We start from the raw sequence: 16,151 nt of genomic DNA, 5'->3' as shown, positions 1-16,151 counted from the left end.
CTATAAAGGCTTTTAAAATATCACCTATGGAGAATTTTTGCTACCTTAGTTTTGCACTGCTCCATGGGCATACGCAATTTTAAAGTCTGACATTTTACGTATGTATTTACTCAGTGCAAGATTATCTCTTATATTTTACAAAACTGGGTATTATATTGTGTTTGTGTTGACTAAAATTCATTAAAGTGTATTTTTTCCAAAACATTTGTGTTTAAAAAAACTGCTGTGCAGATACCGCGTGAGATAAAAAATTGCCCGTATGAGATAAAAAAAAGCACACACCATTTTATTTTCTAGGGCCTCTGCTTAAAAAAGAATGTAATGTTTGGGAGTTCTAAGTATTTTCTAGCAAGAAATTATAATTTTCACACGTAGGAGAAAAATGTCAGAATTGGCCTGGTAAGGAAGTAATTAAAAATGTACGGCATGTGACCTAGTCCTAAAACAGTCACCCTTAGCAAAATGTCGCAAAGAGATAATGATTTTACATTTTTTTTCAATTGAAAATAAGATTATGGAAACACCATCTTGAGATGATAATTGCTATATTATCTCATGGCAGAAAGTAGTGGGAAATAATTTGTGAAAGCGCAAAGGTCCATTATGTGTACCGCTGATTTTAATGCCAGCTAGATTTTGTGAAACTGATTTTGGACTCAAAATAGTGCAGAGGGTTGTGGTATTCAGTGGCCCTGAGAATAAAAGTACCAACAGTGCAACAGAACTAATGAAAACAGTTCCTGGTTATGTTTTGCAAGAAAGTATCCTAGGCTGGAGTCAAAAGAATCTTCTCTCGAAAACTGAGATGGGTAAGCTAGTATGCTATCTATAATGTGAGCTTCTTAGTAATTAAAACAAATAGGCATAAACAAGTTATGTCACATAACCTAGGAGCCTACAGTATAACTGTAGAAATAATGCTTTATACCTGCAGCAGGACAGAGAAGAGCTGTTGGGTTTGTGGAGGACTTCCTCTGTCTGAGTCTCCAGGATACTCCCAGTCAATATCCAAGCCATCAAACCCATACTGTCTCAGAAAACTGATTACAGAATTGATGAAAGTCTGACGGTTTGCAGAACTGGAAACCATGGTGTTAAACCTGAAAATAAAGGCAATGTTTTGTTTTGTTGTAAGTGGCAGTGGTAAACGTATCTTACTTTACTCAAATAACATGTATGACAAATAGTATCTTATTACCCAGAGGTTCCATAGTTCCAGCCTCCGACAGACAGAAGTGTTTTCAATTCACTGTTGCTGTAAACAAAAACGGGGATGTTTTCTTGGCTGATAACCAATAAAACATTCAATAACTGCAGCCTTTAGGCTCAGTTCTCACAGCTGTGACCCCAAAGTCGTGCAACTTGGGACTTTTGTGATTTAACATTGCAGTCTATGGCACTCAAGTCCTACCAAAGTCACAGAAAGGTAGTACAGGAACCTTTTTAATTTGTTGCTGCGACTTGAGTCGCATTTATTAAGACTGCACCCATTGAAATAAATGTTTCAACTTGTCATGCGACTTTATTTGTCGCAAATCTCATGATGAGTCACAGCAGTGTGAACTGGGGCTTAATCAAAGACAAAATTAAACTATAAGGGAACTGTCCTCTGTTTATTTGGCAACTGAATAAAGAACAATTACTTCCTAAATCCAGAGTGTAGGTTTACATACTATTTTTTCAGGCCATTGAAGGAAGCATAGAGGGTTGGATCATTCCATTCAAACGTCTGAATCTGGTTGTTGGTCATGGTGGCAAAGGCGTAAATCAGATGAGTGCACATGCAGGGGTCCACATTATCTGGCATGTACTTCGCAGCTCCAGGGTAGTACTGGGCCCAGTTAGTAAAGTAGCATACCAATTTGAAAGAAGAACCTAGTTAGGTAAGGACAGAATGACGGTCAATGCAGCACTAAAAATGGATGGCATCTACAAAAATACTCTAAGATGGAAAATAATGAAATCTGCACACTTTTCAGCTCTTAAGCATAGACATCTATCTATAAATGCATGACCCTGAAGAGCTCTCTGTAAATTAAAGCAAATCTGCCAAACTCACATATTTTACTGGTTATCATACAAGGACACTGAAACAATAAGCTATAAAACATCTAGAAACCTGAACATGAATGGGTACTAGGACAAAAAATACAAAAATGGAGGAAGGAGGCAAGTGGGCTTCCATAGGAATTTGTATTGTGTGCATAGCCCTGACTTTTGATTGGGCTGATGCTAAGCAGTGGACATAACATGCGGTTTGTTTAGCCTGGCCACTTCTGCAGAGGCAGAGGGCACATGGTGTGCCTGACTTATGTGCTGCAGAATGCTGAGTGTTCCTGGGTAAGATTATCCTTCAAAGTACAATATGTGTGCAGCTGAGGAGCCATATTAGTTGTCTAGATCCCGTTTTACACTCATGTAGTGCCATGGATGGCCAGAGTTCACCAAGTAGGTTACAAGGCTACAATCAGTGCTGTGTCTTATGATATCGCAGCACAGTCGCTGCATGCAAAATAGGATTCAGAGCTTTTGCCTTGATATGTCTTAGGTAATGTCTTCATGGATGCAAAAGATGACCATGCTTCACCTGTTCTCCCAATTAGCCCCTTTTAGAGAAAACAGTAAAAGTCAAAGGTGAAGCATGGTCCAAATATTGCATGCAATGAAGTATGTATTGAGCTTGTGCCTTGATGTGTCTTAGGCTATGTCTTCATAGGAGCTGGATGTAGAAGATGACCATGCTTCAAGTTTGCTCAGAACACTCTACCAATTGACCCCTTTCAGGGAAAACAGTGTAAGTTATTGGGTTATCGGGTAGTTATTGGGTAGTCATGGCACAAACATTGCATTCAATGAAATATGTACTGAGTGTTTCAGTTTAAGAACATGGTCAGACCCCATATTTGAAGGTACTTGGAAAGTATCAGAAAAGCCTTCCTCTTTGAAGCCCAAAAAGACAATTCGTTCTTGGAGGAACCAATGTCATCACTAAACTTAGCAGCAAGTATATGTAGTTCTGTCCATGCATCTTGGCACTAATGTATGATAATTATTTGACACAAAATGTAAATAGAAAATACAAGGCAATATTGTTGGGTTTTTTTTACACATACCTAACTGCACATGCAGTAGGAGGGCCAAACCTGAAATAGAAATATTTGGGGAAAAAAATGAGTAATGATGCCACAACCAAATAGACCTCAGATTTTGTACAAGCGAGTTAGAAGACACTTACCCGCTAGTAGTAACTTGTTCATCTTGATGAAGTAGGCACATTAATGTCAGCTCTCACTTATATAGGCATCAGTCACCTTCACTTTGTTGGAGAATGCCCTGCACATATTGCTTTTGTTGACATCAAAGATAAAGCATGATTTTAAATATGTAATTACAGTACAGCAGTGCTTCATATTTTAGGTCAAACGTTGCTTACACTAGCTAAGCTGGATGTGCCCCAATACAAAGCACTCAAGCTGAGATGTTTATTGGTTAGCATTATGACATTGGCAAAGCTTGTAAAGGGAAACTAATCAGATGTTGTGTTTATCAGAATCATATCTTTGAGTCAGTTTCTAGGTTTCCAGCTTGCAAACATGTAAAACATGGAAGTGTGATGTTCTGCAATGCTTTTAAGTTTCTCAGAACATTACAATTTGTAAGGTAATCTTGCGTCCTTTTCCATGTTTTATGATCTAATGCTGGTGAAACAATACGTTCAATATTTTGATTAACAATAGAAATGGTCAAATGATTTTCACTACCAGTTCAATGCTTCTTGGTTGGCTCTGAGGTATTGGATCACAATAAATTTAACCACTTGCCTGCCGGGCACTTATACCCCTTTCCTGCCCAGGCCAATTTAGCTTTCAGCGCTGTCACACTTTGAATGACAATTGCACGGTCATGCAACTCTGTATCCATATGAAAGTTTTATAATTTTTTCACACAAATAGAGCTTTCTACTGGTGGCATTTACTCTCCTCTGGGTGTTTTATTTTTTTGCGCTATAAACCAAAAAAAGCAAAAAATGTGAAAAAAAAAGTTTTTCTTTGTATCTATTATAAAATTTTGCAAACAGGTGTAATTTTTCGCCTTCACTGATGTTCATTGATGAGGCTGCACTGATAGGCAGCACTGATAGGCAGTGCTGATGGACACGGATAGGTAGCACTGATGGGCACTGGTCGGAGGCACTGATAGGCGGCACTGAAGAGCTGGCACTGATGATGCTGCACTGATAGGCAGCACTGATGGTGTGGCACTGCTGGGCAGCACTGGGTGGCACAGGTGGGTGGCACTGAGTGGCACGGGTGGGTGTCACTGATGGGCACAGGTGGGTGGCACTGCTGAGTGGCACAGGTGGGTGGCACTGATGGGCACAGGTGGGTGGCACTGATGGAGGTGTGTGGCACTGATGAGTACAGGAGGGCAGCACTGCTGGGCACAGATGGGAGGCACAGGTGGGTGGCACTGCTGGGCACTAATCATCAGGGCACTGATCATCGGTTCCCTGATGATCAGTGCGGATCCCTTCGCTGACAATCACCGGTTCTCGGCAGTACTTTCCTCATGCTGTGACAGCATGAGGAAAGTGCAGCCAATAACCGACAACTGTATTTACCCAGTGATCGCTGTGTCATTGGACACAGCTGATCACGTGGTAAAAAGCTGCCATGATTGGCCGTTTACCATACCACGTGATCAGCTGTGTCTGTAGGACACAGAGATCACTGGCGGGGCCGGTTGCGCGCTGCTGGGGGCGCGCAGGGGGGCGTGTCCTGGAATGACGTCCATGGATTACACAACCGTGCTGTAGCCGTCCTTCAGCTATAGCGCGGTTGGGAGCCAGTTAATCAATTTAAAAATTCTGATTGTTTTAAGCTAACTGTATAGTATAATTCTCAACCCTGAATTGAACACTTTAAATTTATCTTTAACCACTTGAGCCCTGGAAGGTTTTACCCCCTTCATGACTGGGTCCTTTTTTGCCATTTTAACTGGCAATTACATGGTCATGCAACACTGTACCTAAATGAAATTTAAATCATATTTTCACACAAATAGAGCTTTCATTTGGTAGTGTTTGATCACTTCTGGGTTTTTATTTTTTATTATATAAACGAAAAAAGACCAAAAACGTTTGAAAAAAAAAAAACAGTATCTTCTACTTTCCATTATAAAACATATCCAATAAAAGAATAAAAAATCTAATTTCTTCATAAATTTAGAAACTCAATAACAAAATTGAAACACACTTAAAAAGTGACAAATATTACAAATACTGTATATATAAGGTGAATAAATATGATCATAAAGTGAAATGATCCTTAAGCCGATCTAGAAGTGAAAAACGCATAAACACAATGATGGAAAATAGTGAAAATGAAACTAGTCCAAATGGACTAACAATGATGTGAAAACAATATATGTATAAAGTAAAAGTAAACCCCTATAACGGGATCAAGATCCTCACAAGAAAACGTACCAACAGGCTTTAAATATGCCAGAATATTTGGTGAAGAGGCAGTGACATCTGTGAGTAACAAAATGTGGGACAAATTTTCACAAGATAACAAGTGCTGTGATGTATCCCAGAATGTGGGACAAAATTATCACAAATTAACATGAGCTGTGATAATCCCAGAATGCGGGACAAAGATTTATAAGTGACAAGTGATGTGATAAATCAACATTCATATATGTGACAAAAAAAATTAAATACAAATTGTGAAATTAAAAAAAAAAAAAGGGAATCATAAAACAAGTCCAAAGAAAAAAAGTTTACAGGTGTCTAAACACCAAAATATTTGGACTCTTCAAGCTTCTTAAACGTGCAGGTGATAAAGTGGATAAGCATGACAACCAATAGGAAATAATCCATAAACGGCTGAATTGCCCCCTCACCTCCTTGCAGCGACCCAAAGGGCCAAAACGCTTGCTGAAATATCAAAAGGACCTTCCACTTTCAGATTCCCCTGCCAGGATGATATCCATCCACACTGGTGCTATTCCTTCATAGGCATACAGATAGAAGCAGCAGGATAGCGCTGCACCAATACATCAATTATTGTTTTCTTATTATCCATTTGGTATATGATTGGGTGTTAGCAGCCCCCCCCGTTCTATGCTGTTGGGTACATAGTAGCGTAAGAGGTTTCCACTATTCTTCATAAATTTAGGGCTAAATTCCAATAAGTTCAGATTAATTGGTTTGTGTGAAAGTTATAATGTCTACAAAGTATGGTAAATATATTTGAAAATTGATCAGTCCTGATGTATTGGCAGCCTATCTCATTCTTGAGGCCCTAAAATGCCATAACAGTACAATTACCACACAAATGACCCCTTTTAAGGAAAGTAGACTGAGGTATTTAGTAAGAGGAATGGCGAGTTTTTTTAAGTTGTATTTTTTTGTCACAATTTTTTGGAAGATTTGGAAAGTTATTTATTTATTTTACAATTTTTTATTTACATACTGTCACCAGTGCAGTACAGCATAATCATATGACTGGTGTGGCAGGGATCAGGAGTACTGACTGGTGACAGTACGTAAAAAAAAAAAATACATTTCTATTAAATTATTAAAACTTTTTTTTTGTAACTTTTGTTGTTTACACCATGTCATCAGAGTAGCTCACTGTCACCATAGTAACACTGTACTTTTCTGGGGTTGATTACGGACTTTTTTTATCTTGACATGCTACGCATGCCCTTCCCTTTCCTGCCACTCCCCATTGCTAAAAATTCCAGTCTGTCATTTGCCCTGCAAATACAGCAGTTGGCTCTAGCTTCAGCATTGATCAATTGCTTCACACACCACACAATCACCTTGAAAATGAATGGATTTCGCCAGACTATTCCTATTCTTTTCAAGTTTAATTTTCAATTTGATCCCCCTGAAAAATCAAACTGGATATAAACGGTAGGAAAAATGATCAGTATCTGGTAGATTTGATCAGAGCATAAAAATGATTATTTCTGTTGGAATACAGTGTTCATGTATTTTGTGCAACAACTACATCAGTACTCAGTAGGGATAAATTCTTCAACCAGCAGATGGTAGTGTTTATAAGTTTGTAGCTGCATTTATGGTATACTCAGTGTCTTTTCTCTGCATAAAGTTTCCTGTTTCCTTGTTGCAGTGAAGCAGAAAAGCTCATGTGGACTGTGCACTGTCTGTTCCGAATTTCTAACAGGTTGTGGGCCCAGTACAGCAAATATGTGCAAGATACAGCAACAGAAGGAAGACTGCAACAGAATAAAAGAAAATGGCCAGTAACACAATTGCAACAAACCTTTCATTTGAAAATCTTACAAACTACCAGGCTTGGAAAGAAAAGGTACATAAAAATGTATAAATTAAAGCTGAGTTCCACCCAAAAGGTACCGGCTCCCACTTCCGCTGTGATCACCTAGACAATCAGAAGCGGAAGTTGTCCTCCCTCCCCGTAGTCTTCTGGGATACGTGACAGGTCCCAGAACACTACGGGGCCATTCACAAAGCGCAGCACTTCTTGCACATGCGCAGTGGGCACCCGGCTGTGAAACCGTAAGCTGTCACAGCTAGGTGCCCCCACTACAGATGCCGGCACCAGGGAGAGAAGATCGCCGGTGAAACCAGCGGTGAGGACACCGCTGGACCAAGGGACAGGTAAGTGACTGTATTTTAAAAGTCAGCAGCTACAGTTTTTGCAGCTGCTCACTTTTTTTTTCAGCTTCACATCAGTGGATAGAGAAAGAACACAAAGCTCATAGCACAGATAATCAAATCATACATATATGTAAGTATGAAACTGCTAAAGAAATGTGGGAAGGATTATATAAAGGTGCATGAAAGAGCTAATTTTGGCAATATATTGTATTTGATTTGAAAGCTATAACAAACCAAGCTCATGAAAGGCCAGGATATGCAGAATTACATAAGGCACACCTTGGAAATAGTTGAACACCTGAGAGGTGTAAGAGAAGTAATAAAATATTTTCATGTCTTAGCATTATTACTTAGTGGTTTACCAGTAGATTATGAAACACTTGTCACAGCACTTGATGCATGTGCAGATGATGAACAGACATTGGAATATGTTAAGGGCAAGCTTATGGATGAATATATGCGTAAAACAGAAAGTATTAATAGTGACGGTGTTTATGTCATAGAGTCTGCTTTAAAGATGAAACATAGGAATAAAAACAGTAACATGAAACATGAAACATGAGAATGCTTTGTGTGCAAAAAATAAGGCCATTTAAAAGCATATTGCAGGATTTGGAAAGATAAAATGCATAAAAAAAACAAAAAAAAAACAAACTAAACAATATATGACCAAAAGTGTGATGGAAGAAACTGATTTTTCTTCAGATAATGAATATGATTTCAATCTAAAAGTTGCCCCTCATCTTTTCAGGCATGGTGTGTTGATTCAGTCACATTACAAATGACAGAAATTTCTTTATTCACCTTGACCAGAGTAAAACAGGAAACCATCACCACAGCTAATGGACAAATGATGGAATCAGAAGCGCTAACCCAAATAGTGACTAAACATATGATAGACCACATATGATTGTGGATCAGTAAAATGTCAGCGTAAGTTCATCAAATGTGCTGAGTATGCATACAGTCTCCAATATGTAAGGAACCAAAAGTGGTAACTTTCAGAAATGATAAGAGATAGTCAAATAATTCACTAACCAGATAGCGCATATTAAAGCGCATGGGGCATTTAAGACCTGCCCCTGGTGCTCAGCCACTGTATCACTAGAACAAGGAGGTGTCATCTGTAGGGTGACCACTAGATGTCATCCATCCGGATGGAAGCTGAGTCCAGCCACTGTATTAATGAATCAGGCGAGTGTCATCTATAGGGCGACCACTAGATGTCATCCGTTCAAGGAGGAGCTGTATCATGGATCCAGGGATGTCACTTGCAGATGTGTTCTTGCTAGGCTCAGCCCCAGGACCTTCAGGATTACAGGCTCCCCAGAAATAATGTGTACTGATGATGTGTACTCACACGATACGCGTTAGGGAAGTGCCAAGCTATGTTTATCCTTTGTACATGTACCTCTGGTCTGGCCGTTTATGAGCAGCTGAACCTTTGTTAGTAAATTCTTTTCTGATTACTTATCAACTATAATAAACGTTATCACACTATTTGAGGCCTTTTTCCACGGGCTCTTTATTTCTGGGGAGCCTGTAATCCTGAAGGTCCTGGGGCTGAGCCTAGCAAGAACACATCTGCAAGTGACATCCCTGGATCCATGATACAGCTCCTCCTTGAACGGATGACATCTAGTGGTCGCCCTATAGATGACACCCGCCTGAACCATTAATACAGTGGCTGGACTCAGCTTCCATCCGGATGGATGACATCTAGTGGTCACCCTACAGATGACACCTCCTTGTTCCACTGATACAGTGGCTGAGCACCAGGGGCAGGTCTTAAATGCCCCATGCACTTTAATATGCGCTATCTGGTTAGTGCATTATTTGACTATCTCTTATCATTTCTGAAAGTTACTACTTTTGGTTCCTTACATATTGGAGACTGTATGCATACTCAACACATTTGATGAACTTACGCTGACATTTTACTGATCCACAATCATATGTGGTCTATCATATGTTTAGTCACTTTTTGGGTTAGCGCTGCACTTTCATTCTTTATCATTTACTCTGGAGGTTCTCGAGGTGCCTTTTTGTGCCAGCAGCTACCCTATTTACATCTATACACTGCGCTCGATTTTTTATATATAGATTTTATATATAAGTTTAATTGATGGAATCAGAAGGAATAGGAGACAGTTTTTATTACTGTCCTATTTCACAGAGTGTCACCAGAAACATACCTGTGAAAAATGTCCTGTATGTCCCTTCTCTTGAAACTAATCTTCCAAGGTGACAGTTTTGCAATCACAAAAGGGGATATTGTACTTGCAAAGGCTAAAATTACAGATGAACTATATTAGCTGAACTGCAATGAGGTGTTTAATACTGCCATAGAGGAAAAACATTCAAACTGCATTCACATATGGCAGAGACGGCTTTGTTACAGAAGTCCTGACATAATAAAGAAATTAACCAGGAATGACTATGCAAATGGAATAAAAATTAGTCCATTTGATCAAACAATGAAATGCACCAGCTGTATAAAAGGAAAAATGACAAGAAAAGCCTTTCCAAAGCAGAGTAACAGCAGAGCTAAAAAAAACAAAACCCTGTGGACTTAATTCAGATCTTTGCAGTTCAATGGAAAAACTGACTCCAGGAAAGAAGGTACTTTCTTACTTTTATAGATGATAACTTCAGTTATACTACACCATATCTGATACACAACAAAAGTGAAGTACCAGACAAACTTGAACAGTATTTAGCTCAAGTAAGCAACAAATTTGGCACAATGGTGAGAGTGTTTTGCACAGACAATGGAACTGAATGTACAGGTGATAACACACATAACTGATTCTCAGAAAGCATGGCATGATATTTCAAACTACTGTACCATACAACCAGAACAAAACAGGGTTGCAGAAAGAATGAACCGTCCTCTACAAAATCTACTACCAGGAAAATCAACTGAGAAAACTCCATATGAACTGTGGAACGGAAAGGAAATTTGAACAATCTAACATTTTTTTAAACAAAGTCCATGTGCACATCCCAAAAGAGAAATGTACAAAATGATATCTTTGCACAAAGGAAGGTGTACTTGTGGGGTGCAGTGAAAAGATACAGAACAGTAAACCAAAACACAAACAAGGTAACCATCAGTAAAGTGGAATTATCAATGAAACTTCAGTGTGTTTAAAATTTCATTTCACTAACACAAACACTTCAAGCTGAAGGAAATTCCACATCAGTGTCACATGAAGATAAGCAACAAAGTGATACAGAAATAAAAATTAACACAGACAATCCAAATATAGGAATTCAACAAGAAGCAACAAAGGCATCCCAGCCAAACATCTGTCCTATGTTACTTGCATAGCATTAAAACCAGAGCCAGATTCATGGGATGAGATGCAAAGACTTCCAACCTATGAGAAATAAAAGTGGATCAGATGCTTTGACAAAACCTCTTACAAGAAACATATTTATAGAACTGGGACTAATATAAGGAGTAGTTCTTGAGTGGGGGTGTTGGAATACAGTATTCATGTATTTTGTGCTACCTCAGTATTCAGTAGTGATATATTCTTTAACCAGTAGATGGCAGAATTTATAAGTTTGTAGCTGCATCTATGGTATACGCTGAATAAAGTTTTCTGTTTCCTTGTGTCAGAGGACACATCTGCCAGCACTCAGCATGGCCACGGTAAATTGCGCAGAAATGTGCGCAGACGATGGGCACAGCACTCCCTGTTTCCACCTTCAATGGTGCTCTCCACTCAGCCGCAAGAGGAGCCCTCTCGTCACTTCGGCCTGCATTACTTCATCTTGTAGCCTTCTTTTCTCAGAAGATGAGCCAGCCCGAAAAGAATTACAATGGGAGTGATCGAGAACTGTTGGCCATAAAGGCAGCACTATAAGAATGGAGGTACTCGTTGGAAGGCGCATCCCATCATGATATTCACGGATCACAAGCACATGAGTACCTCAGATGTGCCAAGTGGTTAAGGCCATGTCAGGCTCGGTGGGCCTTATAGTTTTCTAGGTTCAACTTTCACATTACGTACCATCCGGGGTCCAAGGATGGGAAGGCAGATGCCCTCTCATGCATGTTTCCGGAGACTCCTGAGGCTGCTGCCCCCAGCACTATCCTGTTCTCTCAGAATTTTCTACTAATTCGGTCTAATCTAAAGACTTCAATCGAACAAGCCTCTGCACAGTGCCCAAAATCTGAAACCTCTTTGCTCAGAAGACAAGAGGGTCTCCTTTGGCACATAGACAAGATCTTTTTTACTCAGGAGGTCAGACTTCAGGTTGTAAAGACCTGTCATGATCATCAGCTTGCCGAACATTTTGGGGTCTATAAGACAGTGGAGCTGGTTCAGCGGTCATTCTGGTGGCCTAATCTGAGACAAGATTGCAGGGACTATGTAAGTTTCTGTACTACCTGCCTCCGCAGCAAGGGTAGTTGCACCCAAGCATGGAGATCGCTAAGACCATTTCCAGTCCCAGACCACCTGTGGAAGATTATATCCATGGACTTTATAGTGGATCTGCCCCCTTCAGAAGGATTTACTACTATTCTGGTGGTTGTGGATCGCCCATTTCTTGCATTTGGTGGACACAGCTATGGACACAGCACATATCTTCATCAAGGAGATAGTAAGATTGCATGGCTTACCAAGCAGCATTGTGTCAGACAGAGGGGTGCAATTCACCTCCAGATTCTGGAAGGCTCTTTGCAGGGCTTTGGAAATAGAGGTCTGCCTGTCCTCCGCTTACCACCCGCAGTAATGGCCAGTCAGAAAGAACAAACCAGACCCTGGAACAATACCCGCAATGTTTTTCTACATGTTCTCAAGATAACTGGGTCACGTTGCGTCCATGTGCTGAATTTGCTTATAACAATTCCATCCATACTGCCACCATGTAATCTCCAATCTGGGCGAAGTATGGCTTCCATCCCTTCTTCCTGCCAAGTACCGCCCTGGAGGCAGCAGTGCCTGCCGTACAGAACAGATTAATGTTTATTCAAGAAAATTACCAGGTTCTCTAGGAAACTATGTGGAAAGCATAAGAGGATTACAAAAAATTTTATGACAGGAAAAGAACAGGGAATCCAAATCTGAACGTTGGAGACAAGATATGGCTTCCTCAAATTTGGGGCCAAGATTTGTTGGTCCATTTGAGATCAAGAAGAAAATTAACCCTGTGGAATTCAAACTGATTCTGCTGAGCCCCAGTAAGACTCATCCGGTTTTCCATGTGTCTCTGCTTAAGCCAGTCTCTTCAGGTCCCTTTTCAGGAAGAGAATCTCCACCCCCACCTCCAGTCACAGTGGGGGAAGAAATGGAATTTAAGGTTGAAACTATCTTTTGTCGAAAAAGGGGAAGGCAGGGCCCAGTACCTCATAAAATGGAAAGGATACCCACCTGAGGAAAGTTCCTGGGAACAAGTGAATAATGTGTATGCCCCTAAACTTCTGCAAGATTTTATAACAACTACCTTGTGCCTCTGTGTTGCTTTACTTCTGGATACCCATTGCTGACTCGGGTTGCCCCTGGACTTGTCTTGGCTGTTCTCCTGGCTCTGACTCCGACTTGTTACACAGATTCTGCTACTGCCTGCCTCCTGTGTATGACTCCGGCCTGTTATACGGACTTCTCTTATTGCCTGTCTCCTGTGTATGATCTTGGCTAGATCTGTGACCACACTTGCTTCTACTCCTGACTGATCTTCTGTGCATGATTCCAGGCTCTGCCTCCTGTTCTGCTCTCCTGTCACAATCCACCTAAGCATCAGGAGTTCCGCCTGTCCTGTTGGTAGCATGGCACAAGCAAGACTTCACCTGCTCATATGGAGTGTCTTCCATCCTGCTGACACCACCAAGGTAAAGTCCATTTCAAGTTCCTCATTCATTCAGGCTACTTCGTAACAGGCAACCCGTGCTTCTTTGGGTGCAGCACTCCCTGTTTCTACCTTCAGGGGTGCTCAGCACTCAGCCACTAGGGGAGCTCTCTCGTCACTTTGGCCTCCAACCAGCTATGTGACACCTTGTTGTAGTGAGGCAGAAAAGCTCATGTGGACTGTGCACCATCTGTTCTATAGGGCTATTTACAGAAGCTCTAACAATTTCATAAAACAATTGGATTGGTATATGTGCATGCAGTGGTGTAAAGCACGCTGCCACTGGACTTTAGAGCAGTGGCGACATGTTTTCTGGAGTGACGAATCATGTTTCTCTGTCTGCCAATCCAATGGACGTGTCTGGGTTTGGTGGTTGCCAGCAGAGCAGTACTTGCCTGATTGCATTGTGCCAAATGTAAAGTTTGGTGGAGGGGGATTATGGTGTAGGGTTGTTTTTCAGGAGTTGGGCTTTGCCCCTTAGTTCCAGTGAAGGGAACTTTTAAGGTGTCAGCATACCGAGACATTTTGGACAATTTCATGTTCCCAGCTTTGTGGGAACCGTTTGGGGATGGCCCCTTCCTGTTCCAACATGACTGCGCACCAGTGCACAAAGCAAGGTCAATAAAGACATGGATGAGTGAGTTTGGGATGGAGGAACTTGACTGGCCTGCTCAGAGCCCTGGCCTCAACCCAATAGAACATACTTGGGATGAATTAGAGTGGAGACTGCGAGTCAGGCCTTCTTGTCCGACATCAGTGCCTGACCTTACAAATGTGCTTCTGGAAGAATGATCAAACATTCCCATAGATACACTCCTAAACCGTGGGGACAGCCTGCCCAGAGAAGTTGAAGCTGTTAGAGCTGCAAAAGGTGGGCCAACTCAATATTGAACCCTACGGACTAAGACTTGGATGCCATTAAAGTTCATGTGCGTGTAAAGGCAGGCATCACAATACTTTTGGCAATATTGTTTGTGTATATATATATATATATATATATATATATATATATATATTGCACAGGGACAGTGTAAATAGAGGCAAAATGTTTTATTTAGATTTGTATAGAGTGGTGAAATGGGTAAAAATATTAAAAACGTTTTTGGGGTGTGTGCCCCTTTAAAATTAAAAAACAAAAAAAACAAAAACAAGGCCTAGAGGGGCAGAAAAAGTGTCATAATAAGCTCCTAAGTCCTACAAATAGTTGCAACAATGCTTAAAATGCAAAAAAGTTGAAGAAAAAAGGTGTTAAAGGGCCACTTTTAGATTTGATGACGTCACTTCCGATTCCAGTGATGTCACTTCCAATTTGAGTATATGGACATTTCCCAGCCTTTTTCTTAGATTTTTAAGGCTGAAATGTACTCATATTTTATCACTCTAGTCATTTTTTTGCATTAAGGTACTTTAATGGGTAAAAAAGTGCACAAACATTTTTTTAGGGGGTGTTTGCCTTTAAATTTTCAAAACCTCGGAAAAAGGCTTAGAGAAGTAAAAAAGATGTCATAATAGGATCAAAGGTCCCCCAATGGATGCAACAATCCCTAAAACGTAAAACAGTCAAGGAAAAAGGTGTTAAACGACCACGTCTGGTTTTAATGACGTCACTTCTGGTTTGAGGATATGGTTATTTCCCAGCCTTTTTCTTTGCTTTTTAAGGCTGAAATCAACTCATATTTCATTCTTCTGGTCATTCTTTAGTAAAAAATATGCCGCATTGAGTAAAAAGGAGCAAAACAACTTTTTTGGGGGTGTGCCTCTTTAAACTTTCAAAATATTGAAAAAAAGGCTTAGAGAGGCAGAAAAGCTGTCATAATGGGCTCAAAGGTCCCCCAAACAGATGCAACAATGCTTAAAACAGAAAAAGGTCAAGGAAAAGTGTTAAAAGACCACTTCTGGTTTTAATGACATCACTTCCAGTATTTGGTGGTCACTTCTGATTTGAGGAAATTGGCAATCTTCAGCCTTTTTCTTGGACTTTTAAGGCTGAAATGAGCTCATACTTCATCACTCTGTCATTCTCTGGTAAAAGAAAAGGCCCCAATGAGTAAAAAGTTGCAAAAAATGTTTTTTTGGAGGGTGTGCTTTCTTTTGGTGGTATTTGACCACTTCTGGCCCTATAAAAGAAAAAAACTACAGACATATTAAAAAAAAAGTATTTTTTACTTTCTGCTATAAAACATATTCAATAAAGAAAAAAAAAATAATTTTTTTATAGTTAGGCCAAAATGTACTCTGCTATATATTTTTGGTATAAAAACCCCCAATAAGCTTATATTGATTGGTTTGCACAAATGTTTTAGCATCTACAAATGGCGGTATATATACTGGAATTTTTTCTTTATCCTAGTAATGGCGGGAATCAACGACTTATAGTGGGACTGCGATATTGTGGCGAACAGTCTGACACTAACTGACACTTTGTGGGAACCAGTGACACTAGAATGATCAATGCTAAAAATATACACGGTCAAGGTATTAATGAAACTGGCAGAGACAGGCTTAAATGTCTAGGGTTATCAAAGGGTTAATTGTGTGTCTAGCCAGTGTTTTTGTGTTTACTATGTGAGATTTTTACTAGGCAATCTGCTAGATTTTATTTCCTGAATAAAATCTAGCAGATCGCCACTGACAGAAC

At 40.1% G+C, this 16,151-nt stretch overlaps 1 protein-coding gene across 1 annotated transcript in view; it reads right to left on the bottom strand.

Moving 5' to 3' along the window:
* LOC149459393 (acidic mammalian chitinase-like) overlaps positions 1 to 16,151 on the bottom strand; it is a 37,478-nt gene that overhangs the window by 14,921 nt on the left and 6,406 nt on the right. Inside the window, exons 2-6 of the mRNA XM_089681148.1 lie at positions 3,236 to 3,345; positions 3,114 to 3,143; positions 1,674 to 1,875; positions 1,199 to 1,255; positions 929 to 1,100 (exon numbers count right to left, since the gene is read on the bottom strand). Of these exons, the coding sequence (XP_089537274.1) occupies positions 929 to 1,100; positions 1,199 to 1,255; positions 1,674 to 1,875; positions 3,114 to 3,143; positions 3,236 to 3,257 (483 nt within the window). The 5' untranslated portion in view covers positions 3,258 to 3,345. The remainder of the gene's footprint in view (positions 1 to 928; positions 1,101 to 1,198; positions 1,256 to 1,673; positions 1,876 to 3,113; positions 3,144 to 3,235; positions 3,346 to 16,151) is intronic.

This window comes from Staurois parvus, unplaced genomic scaffold (genome assembly GCF_062004578.1).
Source record: "Staurois parvus isolate SC_StPar_1 unplaced genomic scaffold, SC_StPar_1.0 ptg000261l, whole genome shotgun sequence".
NCBI classification, from domain to species: Eukaryota; Metazoa; Chordata; class Amphibia; order Anura; family Ranidae; genus Staurois; species Staurois parvus.
This window is presented reverse-complemented; position numbering and strand designations above follow the sequence as displayed.